Source organism: Symphalangus syndactylus, chromosome 11 (genome assembly GCF_028878055.3).
Source record: "Symphalangus syndactylus isolate Jambi chromosome 11, NHGRI_mSymSyn1-v2.1_pri, whole genome shotgun sequence".
NCBI lineage: Eukaryota > Metazoa > Chordata > Mammalia > Primates > Hylobatidae > Symphalangus > Symphalangus syndactylus.
This window is the reverse complement of record NC_072433.2, coordinates 119,574,545-119,594,527: the sequence shown is the minus strand read 5'-3', so window position 1 is coordinate 119,594,527 and position 19,983 is coordinate 119,574,545. Positions and strand designations below refer to the sequence as shown.

The window sequence follows — 19,983 nt, the reverse complement described above, 5'->3', positions numbered from 1 at the left end:
CTTTAAGTTCTGGGATACATGTGCAGAACGTGCGGGTTTGTTACATAGGTATACACATGCCATGGTGGTTTGCTGCATCCATGAACCCATCATCTACATTAGGTATTTCTCCTAATGCTATCCCTCCCCTAGCCCCCCACCAGCCGACAGGCCCCAGTGTGTGTGATGTTTCCCTCCCTGTGTCCATGTGCTCTCATTGTTCAATTCCCACTTATGAGTGAGAACATGCAGTGTTTGGTTTTCTGCTCCTGTGTTAGTTTGCTGAGAATGATGGTTTCCAGCTTCATCCATGTCCCTGCAAGGGACGTGAACTCATCCTTTTATATGGCTGCATAGTTACTCCATGGTGTATATGTGCCACATTTTCTTTATCCAGTCTATCACTGATGGGCATTTGGGTTGGTTCCAAGTCTTTGCTATTGTGAACAGTGCCACAATAAATATAAGTGTGCATGTCAGACCTATAGTTTTTTTATACCACAGAAATAGGAGATATTCTTATTCCACATAATAAATACAAAGGTATGCAGATTATGAGTAATTCCACGCCAATGTTTCCTCTTGAACACTGTTGTCACACATCAGTAGTTGGCCTTAAATTATGTGCCCAATATCTAAAAAGGGACACAGCTATGACAGCCTAATAATGATGGCCAAGCATTTATTAAACTGGGGACATCTCTGTGAAGACCTATAGGTATACATACAATTTTAACCCTATTTTTACATTTTCATACACACACACAAAATCTTTCAACAATATGGTCCAGATTTTGGTGCCTTCTTTTTTGATGATTACATAAGATGTTAAAAGAAGTGTTCTGGCCGGGTGTGACGGCTCACACCTGTAATATCAGCACTTTGGGAGGCTGAGGCTGGTGAATCACCTGAGGTCAGGAGTTCAAGACCAGCCTGGCCAACATAGTGAAACCCCATCTCTACTAAAAATACAAAAAATTAGTCGGGCGTGGTGAAGGGCACCTGTAATCCCAGCTACTTGGGAAGCTGAGGCAAGAGAACTGCTTAAACCCGGGAGGTGGAGGTTGCAGTGAGCCGAGATTGTGCCACTGCACTCCAGCCTGGGCAATAAGAGTGAAACTCTGTCTCTTTCAAAAAGAAGTGTTCTAAGAAAAAGCAGAGAAGCTTCCCTAGAGAATGGGCTAGTGAGATCTATTAGGGGTTCTCTGGGTTTGTTTTCCTTTTTAATTTATGACATTTTATTTTTTATTTTCAAGAGTTAATTTTTCTCATGATTCACAAGGTTTTTTAAAATCATTTTCAATAGATAAATCATAATTGTAAACATTTATGGGGTACAATGTGATGTTCTGATATATGTACACAATGTACAATGATTAAATAAAGGTAATTTAATATATCCATTACCTTGCCTGCCTATCATTTTTTATAGACAGACATCTGAAATTTACTCTTTGGATTTCTGTTTTTTCAGAAACTCAATTCACCTATTTTTGGACAGCATTCCTTTTCTAAGGGGATTGTGTGTAAAAAGGCTCACACAGATGTGGTACTGAAAAAAACCTGTGGGAGAAATACCAATTGAGTTTGTAGTTAAATGAAGTGCTATAATAAATGAACCTGAGTCAGTACTAGACAAAATGATAAACAGGTACATTTTCAGCTGAGATCTCAGTCATGATGTTAGTTTTATATTAGGTACTGGCGAATTTGAGGCTTTAAATGAAAATATTTCCCACAAAGAAGATAAGCAAGATATGGCTCCCTACTACCTCTCTGAGCTCATCTTCCACAACTTTTCCCTTTGGCCTTCAGGTCAAATATGTCTCAAAGATTTTGTACTGACTAGAATATTCTTTTTCCGGACAACTGCATGGCTGACTCCCTCACTTCTCTCAAGTTTCCACTCCACTGCCACCCTCATCAAGTCCCCTCCTACCACCCTTCAGCTAGTCCCCATTCCCTTATCTTGCTGTATTTTTCTCGATGCCCCTGATCATCCCCTGGCGTATTATATATTTACTTATTTGTCATCCATCTCCTCCCCACTGGGATATAAACTTCATGAGGGCAGGGACTTTGTCCATTTTGTTTACTGCTGTATTACCTGCACTCCAGTAGACTGCCTATATTGGCTGCATGAATAGACAGTTCTCATGATAGTGGTGGCATCAAGGGCATATTCTAAAGGTGAAAAAGCAAATGGCGCACAGATAAATTTAATCTTGTTACTTTACCCCTCTTCACCAATAACCTTCCACCTAAGTGACTATCATAAATAGACCTCCACAATGTCTCTGAAAGTGACACCAGGGGATATCTGAAAGTAGTGTCCTAACCAGAGGTGGAAGGAAGCTTAATGATCATGTAAGTCAATCCCCTCACTTTACGTGGGGGATACTAAGGCCCAAATGGGTTAAGTAACATCCCTAAGGTCACCCAGCAGAGTTGGAATTTGAAATCAACCTGACTGCACCCTTAGGCAATTGCTTTCCCATATTAAAAAAAAAAAAAAAAGTCCTCTTGGTTGGGCATGGTGGCTTATGCCTGTAATCCTACCACTTTGGGAGGCTGAGGTAGGAGGATTGCTTGAGCTTAGGAGTTCAAGGCTTCAATGAGCTATAATCAATCACACCACTACACTCCAGCCTGGGTGACAGGAGCAAGACCCTATCTATCAATCAATCAAGTCCTCTTAATTTATTATTGACCTTTCATTTGTGGATTTATTTAAACTTAAAAAAGTGTTTTATAATGTTATTTCCTACTATTGGGAAGAAGACTTCCTCTCTCATTTGTCCCAAACTCATCCTTCTCCAGTTTTCCAGAATGGCCCGCTGACATTCTGTTAGAGCTTGCTAAACAAACAGGGGTTCATCATTTCCCTGCTCTTCAGGTCTTCAAGTTTTGGTTTCTTTATGAAAATGGTTTCCTCACACATGTGTCCTCACTTAGCAGCCCTGCCAGCATCTTGGTGCATTTTTAGTGCTTCCTCTAGGCCTTTTCTAGCTTCAGGTTCTCTTAAAATGTGTGGTAACCAGCCATTTACCTGGCTAACCTAGCCGAGCCCAGTCATCCCATGGAACCATGAAAAACTAATCACTGTGAGACAGATTTGAGGGGGTTTGTTACACAGCAATAAATAACGGGAATAGACACTACAGTTCTCACTCATTTAGCAAATAGTTATCAAAGTTACAATATAGAATATACAAATGTGTGGCTGCCTAGTCTCTAGGTAACCAGAATGGCACACAGATGCTACTGCAGATATAGGGTTAGGCAGATTCAAGTCAGCCACAAGTACTTTGACACTCTTCCCATCAAGACATACAGTATCCTCCCTCACTGAATCTTGGGAGTCTCTGTGACCACTCTAACCAATAGAAAAAGAAGTGTCACCATGCCAGTTTCTTGGTCTAGGCCTTAATGGACTTGTAGCTTCTACTTCCTGTTCATGGAATACTTATTCTTGGGACACTGTTTAGTAACCCAGTCACTGTGCTGCCAAAAGCCTAAGACACATGCAGAGGCCATGTGAAGATGTCCTATTTTGACAGCCCCAGCTGGGCTCCCAGACAACAGCAAGCATCACTGTCAGTCATGTGAGCCATCGAGAACATCCAACTCGGTTACGCTTTGAGATGACTGCAGCCAACATCTGACTGCAACCGTAAGACCCCAAGTGAAAGCCACCTAGCTGAGCCCAGTCATTCCACAGAATCATAAAAAATTAATTACTGTGAGACAGATTTGAGGTTTGTTACACAGCAATAAATAATTGGAACAGACATTACAGTTCTCATTCATTTAGCAAATAGTTATCAAAGTTGCACTATACAAGGAACTGTGGAGATACAATGAGTAAGACATGCATCTTACTCTTAGAGGAGAAACTGTGGCCCAGCAAGGTGGCTCACACCTGTAATCCCAGAACTTTGGGAGGCTGAGGCAGGCGATTGCCTGAGGTGAGGAGTTTGAGACCAGTCTGGCCATCATGATGAAACCCTCTCTCTACTAAAAATACAAAAAAATTAGCCGAGCCTGGTGACGTGCGCCTGTAATCCCAGCTACTTGGGAGGCTCAGGCAGGGGAATTGCTTGAACCAGGGAGGTGGAGGTTGCAGCGAGCCAAGACTGCGCCACTGTACTCCAGCCTGGGCGACAGTGGGACTGTAAACTAGTTCAACCATTGTGGAAGTCAGTGTGGCGATTCCTCAGGGATCTAGAACTAGAAATACCATTTGACCCAGCCATCCCATTACTGGGTATATACCCAAAGGACTATAAATCATGCTGCTATAAAGACACATGCACACGTATGTTTATTGCGGCACTATTCACAATAGCAAAGACTTGGAACCAACCCAAATGTCCAACAACGATAGACTGGATTAAGAAAATGTGGCACATATACACCATGGAATACTATGCAGCCATAAAAAATGATGAGTTCGTGTCCTTTGTAGGGACATGGATGAAACTGGAAAACATCATTCTCAGTAAACTATCACAAGGACAAAAAACCAAACACCGCATGTTCTCACTCATAGGTGGGAATTGAACAATGAGAACTCATGGTCACAGGAAGGGGAACATCACACTCCGGGGACTGTTGTGGGGTGGGGGGAGGGGGGAGGGACAGCATTAGGAGATATACCTAATGCTAAATGACAAGTTAATGGGTACAGGAAGTCAACATGGCACATGGATACATATGTAACAAACCTGCACATTGTGCACATGTACCCTAAAACCTAAATTATAATTAGAAAAAAAAAAAAAAAAGGGAGCCATGACAGCTAGGGTCCTAAAATATAATGTGATGTTAATTTCTGCCATTTATTGTATAACAGTCTAACACAGAACTAAACTCACATTTCTACTACATGTACTTTCTACCAATTTCAAATTTTATCCATTTGATCTTTTTCTTTTCAAGATACTACCATATTCCTCTCCTTCCTTTTTATTCTCAAACTACTGCCTCTGTCTCCTCATCTCTGTGGCCCCAATAATCTGGTTTTCACCCTTGATGCTTGTGTTGGTTATCTATTGTTGCATAACAAAGTATCCCAAAACTTAGCAGCTTAAAATAACAGCACTTATTATTTCTCAGAGATATGAGGATCAAGAGATACGCTTCTGACTCAGGGTCTCGCATGAAGTTGCAATCAAGCTGTCAGCCAGGACTGCAGTCATCTTAAGGCTTGACTGCTACAAAGTCTGCTTCCAAACTCACTTGCTCAAAGGCCTCAGGTCCTTGCCATATGGGCCTCTCCAGAGGGCTGCTTGCAACATGGCAGCTAGCTTCCCTCAGACAAGAGACAGAGGGGGACAGAGCGGGTGAGAGGGGAGGAGTGGGGGAGAGTGAGCGAGTTCACATGAGGCTACAAGCACATGCGACAACAGAAGAAGCCATAGTACCTTAAATAACCTAATGTTGGAAAGGCCATGCTATCACTTCTGCCTGTTTTATCAGTTATATAGACCAATCCTGCAACAGCATGAGAGGGGACTATACAAGAGTATAAATACCAAGAGGCTGAGATTACTAGGGACCATCTTAGAAGTTGGCTGCCACAAACCACATCTTCTTAGACCTTTCTTTCTCCTTTTCCTGAAACTCCTCCTTGGTTTTCCAGGACAATCACTTTCACTCTCCTGGTTTTTCTGCTTCCTGAGCTTTTCTCGGCCTGTTTCAGTCATTGTATTAATATTAGATTAATTTTCCTAAAATATATCTTTCATTAAATCCCTCAGGTTGGCTCCTCATCACCTAACAGAAAGAGTTATAACTAGGCCTGAATATAATGTAGCCCTATCTCCCCAACGTACAGGACTCAATCCCTATAAATAATTCCCAAACTCCAGATAACATTTCTACTGCAGCATAGGTCACATTCCTCTTCCCTTTGCACCGTGTTCTGACTTCCGTCTCCTCTCAGTTGAGCTGAATGAACTTCTCCAGGCCTTATATTCCTCTTCCTGCCTCATTCTCGTAATATTCTTCTCATTCTGTATCCATTGACTCCTCCCTTCTTACCTAACACATCTGTTTGAATCATTTTTTTAAGCACTTTATTAAGCCTAGCTTTCTAAATGTTGAATTCTGAGAGCTTGTCTTCTTAATCAGACCATTAGCTCCTGGAGGGTCATGTCTTAGGTCTCTGGGACTAGCCTTGTTCTCTATGTCCTGGGAGACACTAAGGCAATCATCACATATTTCCTGACTTGATTTCTGTTTGTAAACAGAACATAACACGAATTTCTTGTACAAGTGAGGGAAAATATAAACAACTGCAAATCATCTACGATTCATTCTTTTAGAAAGTGGAAAGTGGAAAAGACATTAAAAACATAGTTTAAAATCTGTCTTCTGGGAGAACTTTTCAGTACTTAAATTCTTTTGCTGGGTTCAGAAAGTGGCATATCAACAGACAGTCCTAAATCTGTGAAAATCTATGCCCACAGGCTAAGTCTTGGGAATTAAACACATACAAAAGAACGTAAAGACTGTGTCTACCTCATAGTTTAAGAAATAAGCTTACTGGCCATGCACGGTGCTCACACCTGTGATCCCAGCACTTTGGGAGGCCGAGGTGGGCCAATCACTTGAGGCCAGGAGTTCGAGGTCAGCCTGGCCAACATGGTGAAACTCCGTCTCTACTAAAAATTACAAAAATTAGCTGGGCGTGGTGGTGCATGCCTGTAATCCCAGCTACTGAGGAGACTAGGCATGGGAATAGCTTCTGGGAGGTGGAGGTTGCAAGGAGCCAAGATCGTGCCACTGCACTCCAGCTTAGGTGACAGAGAGAGACTCTGTCTCAGAAGAAAAAAAAAAGAAAAAGAAAAAAAGACAGGAAACAAGCTTACCTTTAAACAAAATAATTGAATCTTCTTATCATAGAAGTGACATAAGACAGGGCATACCAGCTCAGAGTCCTTACTGAGTAACTACCATCTGCCCAGGCATGAGGTGGGTACCTTTTACAATGTGCTGCTACATGTACAGTGAAGGTAAATCCCATTCTTACCTCATGGGCACAAGTCCCAGCATTTCATCACGCCGCTTTTCCTTTTTTTTTAGCTCTGACTCTGTTGACTTGAGTTTATCTGGAGCAAGTCGCAGTTTAGACTGCAAATCACTGATGACTTCTTGCAATTCAGCCTCTGTCTGAAAAACTCTCTGACAAACGGGGCAACATGACTGGTTTTCATCTGTTAGCTGAGTAATGAACTGGGAGTAAACTGCTGTGGCTCCAGCCAGCATGGCTATTTTAAGAAAATAAATTATATCACCAATGAGAAAAAACATAAAATACAGTATTGTGAATATGGTTGTATCTTTTTCTATAAATATATGATTATTCTTGCTTCATAAATATATTATAAAAGAAATAAAAATTCTGATATTTAAAATTCCGATATTCTCTTCCAAAGAGCATGATACATTCAGATTTGTATTAATATTTTTTGGTAACACATTTTAAGTATAATAAAATGCCTACTGAGAGCTTTCTATGTGCCAGGCACTGTTCTAAGGGCTTTACAACTATAATTTCATTCACGCCTTAGTACCGCAGGTGGTAGTTGTGTCATTTTATAGACAATGAAACACAGGAAGGTTTCAGTAACTTGCCTAAAGTCACACAGTGAGTAAGTTGTAGAGCCAGGACTGAAATCCAAGCCATTAGGCTCCATAACCAGGTTTTTAAATTCCCCATCCTTAACAGTTACCTGTGAATGAAAATTCAAAGGTGTCAAAGTATCCTGATAATATAAAGTAGGCAACTTACCTCGCTGTTTTGATGATTTTTCGATTTCCTCTTTAAGCCTGTCTAAATCACTTTCAAAATCCTGGCTACCACAAACATCAAACAGCTTGTCTTCGTAACTGGACAACTGCTCTTCCTTTCTTTTTAGTTCATTATTTATATGATTTTTATTCTGCTCAGATGAAGCTAGTTCCTTGCTAAAATAAGAGCAAATATGGATTTTCATTTTAAAATAGGAGAAATTCGTTTGAAAGTTTGAGTAAGCAAAAACAAGACAAATTCTGCCAACATTACAAGAGTTTGGTATGATCAAATACTTTTTTTCAGAAGTTGAGGGACTAGTCCACTTCTGCCTTAACTCTCCCCCTAGGACACTGACTCACCTGCCAGTCCTACTCATGGGCCTGCTCCCAGAAAAATGTACACATAATTCTGCCTGGTTTCTGGGGGTTCAGGGTCTTTGATCCCAGGTTAAGCCTCAGCAAGATGCTTGCCAGGACTATTGGACAGAAAGAAGACAAGAGAACATTCCCGTAATTCCCTTTAGTCCTTTCACAAATACTACTTCCTTACTCTCCTGTAAATACTGTTTCTTTGTATCCTCCCCCTCCTTGTTGCTGTCATCCACTTGCCTCCAGATCAGTCATTCCCTCTCATTCATCAAAGATTTTGCTTACTAGTACAATTTATCTCCACTTTAACTCTTAAACATCATCCGGGGTGGAGCCAAGATGGCCGAATAGGAACAGCTCCGGTCTCCAGCTCCCAGCCCCAGCGACACAGAAGACGGGTGATTTCTGCATTTCTGCTTGAGGTACCGGTTTCATCTCACTAGGGAGTGCCTAACAGTGGGTTCAGGACAGTCAGTGAAGCGCACTGTGCGCGAGCCGAAGCAGGGCGAGGCATTGCCTCACTCGGGAAGCGCAAGGGGTCAGGGAGTTCCCTTTCCTAGTCAAAGAAAGGGGAAACAGACGGCACCTGGAATATCGGGTCAGTCCCGTCCTAATACTGCGCTTTTCCAACGGGCCTGGAAAACGGCACACTAGGAGATTGTGTCCCGCACCTGGCTCGGAGGGTCCTATGCCCACGGAGTCTCGCTGATTGCTAGCACAGCAGTCTGAGATCACGCTGCAAGGCGGCAACGAGGCTGGGGGAGGGGCGCCCGCCATTGCCCAGGCTTGCTTAGGTAAACAAAGCAGCCAGGAAGCTCGAACTGGGTGGAGCCCACCACAGCTCAAGGAGGCCTGCCTGCCTCTGTAGGCTCCACCTCTGGGGGCAGGGCACAGACAACCAAAAACTCAGCGAGAACCTCCACAGCCTTAAATGTCCCTGTCTGACTGACAGCTTTGAAGAGAGTAGTGGTTCTCCCAGCACGCAGCTGGAGATCTGAGAACGGACAGACTGCCTCCTAAAGTGGGTCCCTCACCCCTGAGCAGCCTAACTGGGAGGCACCCCCCCAGTAGGGACAGACTGACACCTCATTCAAACGGACAAAACTTTCAGAGGAACTATCAGACAGCTGAATTTGTGGTCTCACGAAAATCCACTGTTCTGCAGCCACCGGTGCTGACACCCAGCCAAACAGGGTCTGGAGTGGACCTCTAGTAAACTCCAACAGACCTGCAGCTGAGGGTCTTGTCTGGTAGAAGGAAAATTAACAAACAGAAAGGACATCCACACCAAAACCCATCTGTACATCACCATCATCGAAGACAAAAAGTAGACAAAACCACAAAGATGGGGAAAAAACAGACCAAAAAAACTGGAAACTCTAAAAAACAGAGCACCTCTCCTCCTCCAAAGGAACGCAGTTCCTCACCAGCAACGGAACAAAGCTGGATGGAGGATGACTTTGATGAGTTGAGAGAAGAAGGCTTCAGACGATCAAACTACTCTGAGCTACGAGAGGAAATTCAAAACAATAGCAAAGAAGTTAAAAACTTTGAAAAAAAATTAGAAGAATGGATAACTAGAATAACCAATGGAGAGAAGGGCTTAAAGGAGATGATGGAGCTGAAAGCCAAGTTTCGAGAACTACGCGAAGAATGCAGAAGCCTCAGTAGCAGATGCGATCAACTGGAAGAAAGGGTATCGCTGATAGAAGATGAAATGAATGAAATGAAGAGAGAAGGGAAGTTTAGAGAAAAAAGAATAAAAAGAAATGAACAAAGCCTCCAAGAAATTTGGGACTATGTGAAAAGACCAAACCTACGTCTGATTGGTGTACCTGAAAATGATGGGGAGAATGGAACCAAGTTGGAAAACACTCTGCAAGATATTATCCAGGAGAACTTCCCCAATCTAGCAAGGCAGGCCAGCATTCAGATTCAGGAAATACAGAGAACGCCACAAAGATACTCCTCGAGAAGGGCAACTCCAAGACACATAATTGTCAGATTCACCAAAGTTGAAATGAAGGAAAAAATGTTAAGGGCAGCCAGAGAGAAAGGTCGGGTTACCCACAAAGGGAAGCCCATCAGACTAACAGCTGATCTCTCAGCAGAAACTCTACAAGCCAGAAGAGAGTGGGGGCCGATATTCAACATTCTTAAAGAAAAGAATTTTCAACCCAGAATTTCCTATCCCGCCAAACTAAGCTTCATAAGTGAAGGAGAAATAAAATACTTTACAGACAAGCAAACGCTGAGTGATTTTGTCACCACCAGGCCTGCCCTAAAAGAGCTCCTGAAGGAAGCACTAAACATGGAAAGGAACAACCGGTACCAGCCCCTGCAAAAACATGCCAAATTGTAAAGACCATCGAGGCTAGGAAGAAACTATAGCAACTAACGAGCAAAATAACCAACTAACATCATAATGACAGGATCAGATTCACACATAACAATATTCACATTAAATGTAAATGGGCTAAATGCTCCAATCAAAAGACACAGACTGGCAAACTGGATAAGGAGTCAGGACCCATCAGTGTGCTGTATTCAGGAAACCCATCTCACGTGCAGAGACACACATAGACTCAAAATAAAGGGATGGAGGAAGATCTATCAAGCAACTGGAAAACAAAAAAAGGCAGGGGTTGCAATCCTAGTCTCTGATAAAATAGACTTTAAACCAACAAAGATCAAAAGAGACAAAGAAGGCCATTACATAATGGTAAAGGGATCAATTCAACAAGAAGAGCTAACTATCCTAAATATATATGCACCCAACACAGGAGCACCCAGATTCATAAAGCAAGTCCTCAGTGACCTACAAAGGGACTTAAACTCCCACACAATAATAATGGGAGATTTTAACACCCCACTGTCAGCATTAGACAGATCAACGAGACAGAAAGTTAAAAGGATATCCAGGAATTGAACTCAGCTCTACATAAAGTGGACCTAATAGACATCTACAGAACTCTCCACCCCAAATCAACAGAATATACATTTTTTTCAGCACCACACCACACCTATTCCAAAATTGACCACATAGTTGGAAGTAAAGCTCTTCTCAGCAAATGTAAAAGAACAGAGATTATAACAAACTGTCTCTCAGACCACAGTGCAATCAAACTAGAACTCAGGATTAAGAAACTCAGCCAAAACCGCTCAACTACATGGAAACTGAACAACCTGCTCCTGAATGACTATTGGGTACATAATGAAATGAAGGCAGAAATAAAGATGTTCTTTGAAACCAACGAGAACAAAGACACAACATACCAGAATCTCTGGGACACGTTCAAAGCAGTGTGTAGAGGGAAATTTATAGCACTAAATGCCCACAAGAGAAAGCAGGAAAGATCCAAAATTGACACCCTAACATCACAATTAAAAGAACTAGAAAAGCAAGAGCAAACACATTCAAAAGCTAGCAGAAGGCTAGAAATAACTAAAATCAGAGCAGAACTGAAGGAAATAGAGACACAAAAAACCCTTCAAAAAATTAATGAATCCAGGAGCTGGTTTTTTGAAAAGATCAACAAAATTGATGGACCGCTAGCAAGACTAATAAAGAAGAAAAGAGAGAAGAATCAAATAGATGCAATAAAAAACGAAAAAGGGGATATCACCACTGATCCCACAGAAATACAATCTACCATCAGAGAATACTACAAACACCTCTATGCAAATAAACTAGAAAATCTAGAAGAAATGGATAAATTCCTCGACAAATACACCCTCCCAAGACTAAACCAGGAAGAAGTTGAATCTCTGAATAGACCAATAACAGGCTCTGAAATTGTGGCAATAATCAATAGCTTACCAACCAAAAAGAGTCCAGGACCTGATGGATTCACAGCTGAATTCTACCAGAGGTACAAGGAGGAACTGGTACCATTCCTTTTGAAACTATTCCAATTGATAGAAAAAGAGGGAATCCTCCCTAACACATTTTACGAAGCCAGCATCGTCCTGATACCAAAACCTGGCAGAGACATAACCAAAAAAGAGAATTTCAGACCAATATCCTTGATGAACATTGATGCAAAAATCCTCAATAAAATACTGGCAAACTGAATCCAGCAGCACATCAAAAAGCTTATCCACCATGATCAAGTGGGCTTCATCCCTGGGATGCAAGGCTGGTTCAACATACGCAAATCAATAAATGTAATCCAGCATATAAACAGAACCAAAGACAAAAACCACATGATTATCTCAATAGATGCAGAAAAGGCCTTTGACAAAATTCAACAACCCTTCATGCTAAAAACTCTCAATAAATTAGGTATTGATGGGACGTATCTCAAAATAATAAGAGCTATCTACAACAAACCCACAGCCAATATCATACTGAATGGGCAAAAACTGGAAGCATTCCCTCTGAAAACTGGCACAAGACAGGGATGCCCTCTCTCACCGCTCCTATTCAACATAGTGCTGGAAGTTCTGGCCAGAGCAATCAGGCAGGAGAAGGAAATAAAGGGTATTCAATTAGGAAAAGAGGAAGTCAAATTGTCCCTGTTTGCAGATGACATGATTGTATATCTAGAAAACCCCATTGTCTCAGCCCAAAATCTCCTTAAGCTGATTAGCAACTTCAGCAAAGTCTCAGGATACAAAATTAATGTACAAAAATCACAAGCATTCTTGTACACCAATAACAGACAAACAGAGAGCCAAATCATGAGTGAACTCCCATTCACAATTGCTTCAAAGAGAATAAAATACCTAGGAATCCAACCTACAAGGGACGTGAAGGACCTCTTCAAGGAGAACTACAAACCACTGCTCAATGAAATAAAAGAGGATACAAACAAATGGAAGAACATTCCATGCTCATGGGTTGGAAGAATCAATATCGTGAAAATGGCCATACTGCCCAAGGTAATTTATAGATTCAATGCCATCCCCATCAAGCTACCAATGACTTTCTTCACAGAATTGGAAAAAACTACTTTAAAGTTCATATGGAACCAAAAAAGAGCCCGCATCGCCAAGTCAATCCTAAGCCAAAAGAATGAAGCTGGAGGCATCACGCTACCTGAGTTTAAACTATACTACAAGGCTACAGTAACCAAAACAGCATGGTACTGGTACCACAACAGAGACATAGATCAACGGAACAGAACAGAGCCCTCAGAAATGATGCCGCATAGCTACAACTATCTGATCTTTGACAAACCAGACAAAAACAAGAAATGGGGAAAGGATTCCCTATTTAATAAATGGTGCTGGGAAAACTGGCTAGCCATATGTAGAAAGCTGCAACTGGATCCCTTCCTTACACCTTATACAAAAATTAATTCAAGATGGATTAAAGACTTATATGTTAGACCTAAAACCATTAAAATCCTACAAGAAAACCTAGGCAATACCACTCAGGACATAGGCGTGGGCAAGGACTTCATGTCTAAAACACCAAAAGCAATGGCAACAAAAGCCAAAATCGACAAATGGGATCTCATTAAACTAAAGAGCTTCTGCACAGCAAAAGAAACTACCATCAGAGTGAACAGGCAACCTACACAATGGGAGAAAATTTTTGCAACCTACTCATCTGACAAAGGGCTAATATCCAGAATCTACAATGAACTCAAACAAATTTACAAGAAAAAAACAAACAACCCCATCAAAAAGTGGGCAGAGGACATGAACAGACACTTCTCAAAAGAAGACATTGATGCAGCCAAAAAACACATGAAGAAATGCTCCTCATCACTGGCCATCAGAGAAATGCAAATCAAAACCACAGTGAGATACCATCTCACACCAGTTAGAATGGCCATCATTAAAAAATCAGGAAACAACAGGTGCTGGAGAGGATGTGGAGAAATAGGAACACTTTTACACTGTTGGTGGGACTGTAAACTAGTTCAACCATTGTGGAAGTCAGTGTGGCGATTCCTCAGGGATCTCGAACTAGAAATACCATTTGACCCAGCCATCCCATTACTGGGTATATACCCAAAGGACTATAAATCATGCTGCTATAAAGACACATGCACACGTATGTTTATTGTGGCACTATTCACAATAGCAAAGAGTTGGAACCAACCCAAATGTCCAACAACGATAGACTGGATTAAGAAAATGTGGCACATATACACCATGGAATACTATGCAGCCATAAAAAATGATGAGTTCGTGTCCTTTGTAGGGACATGGATGAAACTGGAAAACATCATTCTCAGTAAACTATCGCAAGGACAAAAAACCAAACACCGCATGTTCTCACTCATAGGTGGGAATTGAACAATGAGAACTCATGGACACAGGAAGGGGAACATCACACTCCGGGGACTGTTGTGGGGTGGGGGGAGGGGGGAGGGACAGCATTAGGAGATACACCTAATGCTAAATGACAAGTTAATGGGTGCAGGAAATCAACATGGCACATGGATACATATGTAACAAACCTGCACGTTGTGCACATGTACCCTAAAACCCTAAAGTATAAAAAAAAAAAAAATCATCCTAGCCAACCTCAATACTCACACATAACATGGTTTTTCAATTTGCAGGTTTTGATGCATTAGCTACCATGTAATCAATTTAATGTATCGTATTCAGCATATTTTTTTAAAAATGAAACAGAATAGATGGTAACATATTGGAGTGGGCTGTATGTATATGTACTACTTTGAGCAGTTTGTTTCAGATAAATGTGTGTGACTGCACACATGCTTCTTCATTATGACTACCCATCGTGAGTCACAGTAAAAATTTGGAAAAAAGTAACTAATATAGATGATATTTTCATTATCCTAGACTCCCTTGAGCACTTATCAAGATCACCAGTGACCTAAGTGCCAAGTACAGTCTTCATCTTACTCTACCTCTACGTAGCACCAAACACTGTTGACCTTCTCCTTGAAGACTATTTTCCCAAGGCACCCAGACACCACAGCTATCTGGTCTCACCCTGGTTCCCTGGGCACATCCCAGTTTCCTTCACTTGCTCCTTTTCCTTTGCCTGCTAACATTTTAAATGTTTGTGCTTCCCAGGAATCTAACTGTAACTCCTTCTCTTTGCGTAACTCTCTCAAGGTGACATACTAATGACTTTGAGTACCCCTTACATAGCAACAACTTCCAATCTCCTGAATTTCAAACTCCAATATTGTATTCCCTCACAGATACTTCCACAAGAAACACAGATTAAACATCACCAAAGCCAAGTCCTCTACTTTCCTCAAAAATCTGTGTGGAATTTTTGACCCACTTATCCAACCACCATCCAAGGTAACATCTGAGAAACATGATCACTTTTTATAATGCATTACTCACAGAAATGAAAATAGAATTCCTAAATTTTAATCTTCATAGGTCTACAAATTTTCAAGGGACAAGAGGCCTAAATTACTATCCATTACCATTTTACTCAATTTGTAAAATATGAGGGGTCTTCAAAATGTTCATGGAAAATGTGTATTATAAAAAAAACTATGCGTGAAGTTCAAAATGTTTTGCACTGAAATAAACTCATACTAACTTGTTATGTCTGAATAGGATCTAGTTTAAGGCACTAACAAGGTTAAGACATCAGTCTGAAAAGAGCCCCAATTAGAGCTAAAACTGAAGCAAGAACAAATATCAAATTTATGGTGAAGTGTGAGTGGAAGAATGGTGAAATCACTGATACTTTACAACAAGTTTATGAGATCAATGCCCCAAAGAAATCAGCACTTTACAAATAGATAACTCAGTTTAAGAAGGGATGAGATGATATTAAAGATGAAGCCCACAGTGACAGACTGTTCACATCAATTTGTGAGGAAAAAAGTCATCTTCTTCATGCCCTAATTGAAGAAGATCAATGATTAATAGCAGAAACAAAAGCCAACACCATAGACACCTCAATTGACTCAGGTTACACAATTCTGACTGAAAAATTAATGTTGAGTAAACGTTCTACTTGATGGATGCCCAAAATCACTGCTTCCAGATCAGTTGCAGACAACAGCAGAACTTCCTCAATAAGTGGGATCAAGTTCCTAAAGCATTTCTTCAAAGAATTTTAACAGGAGGTGATGGAATGTGGCTTTACCAGTACAATCCTGAAGACAAAGCACAATGAAAGCAACGGCTAACAAGTGCTGGAAGTGGTCCAGTCAAAGCAAAAGCAGACCAGATAAGAGCAAAGGACATGGCAACAGTTGTTTGGGATGCTCAAGGCATTTTGCTTGCTGACTTTCTGGAGGGCCAAAGAATGGTAACAACTGCTTATTATGAGAGTGTTCTGAGAAAGCTAGCCAAAGCATTAGCAGAAAAATGCCCAGGAAAGCTTCACCAGAGAGTCCTTTTCCACCACCACAATGTTCCTCCTCATTCCCCTCATCAAACAAGGGCCATTTGCAAGAGTTTTGATGGGAAATCATTAGGCATCCACCATACAGTCCTGATTTGGCTTCTCCTGTCTTCTAGTTTCTTCATCTTAAAAAAATCTTTAAAGGGCACCCATTTTTATGCTAACAATGTAAAAAAGACTACACTGACATGATTAAATTCCCAGGACCCTCAGTTCTTTAGGACTGAACTAAATTGCTGGTATCATTGCTCAGAAGAGTCTTGAACTTGATGGAGCTTATGTTGAGAAATACAGTTTATTTAAAATTTTTATCTTTAATTCCATTTTTCCATGAACTTTCTGAAGTCTCCTTGTATGCAAGAACTAAAGTTTATCAATATAACATACTATTTCATGACAATAAATTATTTAAAACAATTAAACAGGTAAGCATGAAACAAGAGATTTCTATTACATCTCCAAATGTTGCAACTTACTTCAATTTGGCAAGTCTGTCCCTGGTCTGATTAATTTCTTTTGATTTACTATGTAGCCAGTCTTCAAGCTGTTTTTTGTTGGGAAAATATCCCAACAGTGAGGTTAATTCATCACTGTGCCTAGATTTTATTTTTCTGATTTGTTCATCTTTGTCAGCCTATAGGTAAAAAAATATCTTTTAAAAATAAAGTCTATATCTCCACATTATATCAAGAACAAAAATAAATTATAGATTGACTAAAGTTCTAAGCTTAAAACTATAAAAATATGAAAATAAAATATAAAATTTCTTAAAGTTCTTAAAGTCTTCAAGTGGGGATGGTCTTTCTAAGCCTTAAGAGTGGAGTACCAAGTCGAACAATATAAAATTTTAAAACTTCTGTATGTTAAAAAATGGTAATGTGCATGTGTGTATATACATATATATACATTTCTGTATTAACTTTTTGTAATTAAACAATAACTTTTAAGCTTGAAAGTCTATTATATAGAGTACTAAGCTCACTTAGCCTCTAAAATATAAAGTCAATACCAACTTAATACCTTATAGTCTATGACTTAAAATAGGTAGGCTATTTTAAGTACCAGACAGTATAATTAGAGCAAAAAGAAAAATCATACTTTGTCTTTGGTCAGCATCTCCATTTGGGTACGTGTTGTTGTATGATGGTTTAACTGCTCCATCTCCTGGTCAAGTTTACGCAGGGTCCTGTCTAAGTCTGCTTTTTCATTTTGAAGACTTATTACTTCCATTTTTAAGGTTTCTACATTGCTATTTTTCTCAGCCTTGCTTAACTCACGTTCCTAGTCAATAATTCATACAAATGCAAAGATGTTATATATTTTGTGCAACAATTAAAATAATGACAAAGTGTATTAGAAATTAACTACTCCTCAGAATGTTCCAAATATTACTGTTTGTATCCAACAAGAGAAAAAAACATAAGGCACTATATATGCTCTAAGGTATATCTTATTAAAGTGACCTTACTATGTTATAATGGTAGAGAATTAGTAAATAAACCTAGAAGGGTCAAACAGGAAAGAAATGTGAGAATTAGTGTAAAATTAGGAGACGTGTCTAAGTACACAGATTAGTGAGTCCTCAGTCAACAATTAAATATTTATTAAGTCCCCATGTAATTCACTATATTGCCTGGTATGTAGAAACTATAAAAATAGTGTGATGTGGTCCCTGACCAAGTATCTCCCCACCCCAACAAGACAACACTGACGAAACGCTAAACTGACAAAAATGTATGCTACAATGGTGAGTTAAGGAGCAAAAATAAATGTTTATGTAAATTATCAAGATGGGCTTTAAGAAGTTTGCCATGCTTTAGAATGCTTACTTTGGTAATGGAGATGTGAAGGAGGACGGACTAGAAGCAAGAAAGAAAATATGGAAATACCTGAAAAGATTGGCTAAGAAAGTTTTTACCACAGAAAAAGTAATAATACAGCAAAAATCATCCAGAATTACAATGACCTAGAGGAAAAATACTTGCTTTTTTAAAACTTCGTAAGTATTTTTTTTTTTTTTTTTTTTTTTTTTGAGATGGAGTCTCACTCTGTCACCCAGGCTGGAGAGCAGTGGTGCGATCTTGGCTCACTGCAACCTCCGCCTCCCGGATTCAAGCGATTCTCCCGCCCTGGCCTCCCAAGTAGCTGGGACTGCAGGCACGCGCCACCACGCCCGGCTAATTTTTGTATTTTTAGTAGAGACGGGGTTTCACCATGTTGACTGGGCAGGTCTTGACCTCCCGACCTCAGGTGATCTGCCTGCCTTGGCCTCCTAAAGTGCTGGGATTACAGGCATGAGACACCGCACCCGGCCTGGTAAGTGTTCTAATCAAGGTGCTCCTAAGAATTACCCAGTTTTGTTGTGTTTTGAACGTACATTTCTATGCCCCATTCTCAGAGATTTTGATTTGGAAGGTCTGAAGCTTTAAGGCCTGAGTACAGTATCTTTAAAAAGCTCCCTATGTGATTCTAATTTTCAGTCTATCAGGTTGTAGAACCAAAGAGTCAGAAGATCAAGATATTCAGATGAATTCATTTTACAAGAGAATAAGACAAAGTTGATGTTTTTATTAAAATGCTATAATCTTAGGATTAAAAATAGACAAAATACTTCTAAAAGTCTTATATCTTAAAATTATTAGATTATTCAAACAATATCTTACAGCTTTTATGAGCTCCTGGTCCAGTTCAAGAATCCTGTCTGAAGATCCTTCCAACTGCTGTAATTCATACTTCACGTTTTTCAGCTCATTCTGCTTCTTACTTAGGATTTCTGATTTTAACTCAATTATTCTTCCCAGTCCAGTTTTCTTATCTCTTATCTCATCTATCTGTTTTTGTTTCAGAGTCTCTTTTTCTGCAAAGTCATTCTAAATGCGTATGTAAAGAATGAGCATTAATAATTTACTAAACAATTTAAGAAAAAGTTTTTAAATTGCAAAAGGAATATATGTACACTGAAGAAAATACAAAAATGTACAGTCATGTGTTGCTCAGCAGGGATATATTCTGAGAAATGCATCATTAGGCAATTTTATCATTGTGTGAACATCAGAATGTATTTACATAAGCCTACATGGTATAGCTTACTACACACATAGACTATATGGTATAGCCTATTGTTTATGGGCTACAAACGTATATAGCATATTACTGTACTGAATACTTTGGTAACTGTAATATGATGATAAGTATTTATGTATCTAAACATACCTAAACACAGAAAACATACAGTAAAACACAGTATAATAATTTTATGGTACCAATGTCAAATATATGGTCCATCACTGACCAAAACATGTGGTTCAAGACTGTATTTTAAAAACAATCAAAACCATTACCCAGAGATAATCATTAACTGTGAGCAAATGTTTTCTCTGCAATTAATTTTTAAAAAATTTTTACTTAAAACCAAATAAAAAATGTAGGTTTACATTTTCTTCATATTTTTATCTTTATACACTTAAGAACATTTGCTTCAATAAAGGTTTTTCTGCCTTGTAGCAGATTTTATCCTAACACTAATA

At 39.8% G+C, this 19,983-nt stretch overlaps 1 protein-coding gene across 7 annotated transcripts in view; it reads right to left on the bottom strand.

The window, feature by feature from the left end:
* RAD50 (RAD50 double strand break repair protein) overlaps positions 1-19,983 on the bottom strand; it is a 97,326-nt gene that overhangs the window by 42,978 nt on the left and 34,365 nt on the right. For all 7 annotated transcript variants that reach the window (XR_010114322.1, XR_010114323.1, XM_063612407.1 and 4 more), the window contains exons 9-13: positions 19,120-19,326; positions 17,555-17,737; positions 16,933-17,090; positions 7,778-7,953; positions 7,016-7,253 (exon numbers count right to left, since the gene is read on the bottom strand). Coding sequence is in view for 5 of the 7 variants with exons in the window: in XM_063612407.1 (XP_063468477.1) it covers positions 7,016-7,253; positions 7,778-7,953; positions 16,933-17,090; positions 17,555-17,737; positions 19,120-19,326 (962 nt within the window). In the remaining 2 variants the exon portion in view is untranslated. The remainder of the gene's footprint in view (positions 1-7,015; positions 7,254-7,777; positions 7,954-16,932; positions 17,091-17,554; positions 17,738-19,119; positions 19,327-19,983) is intronic.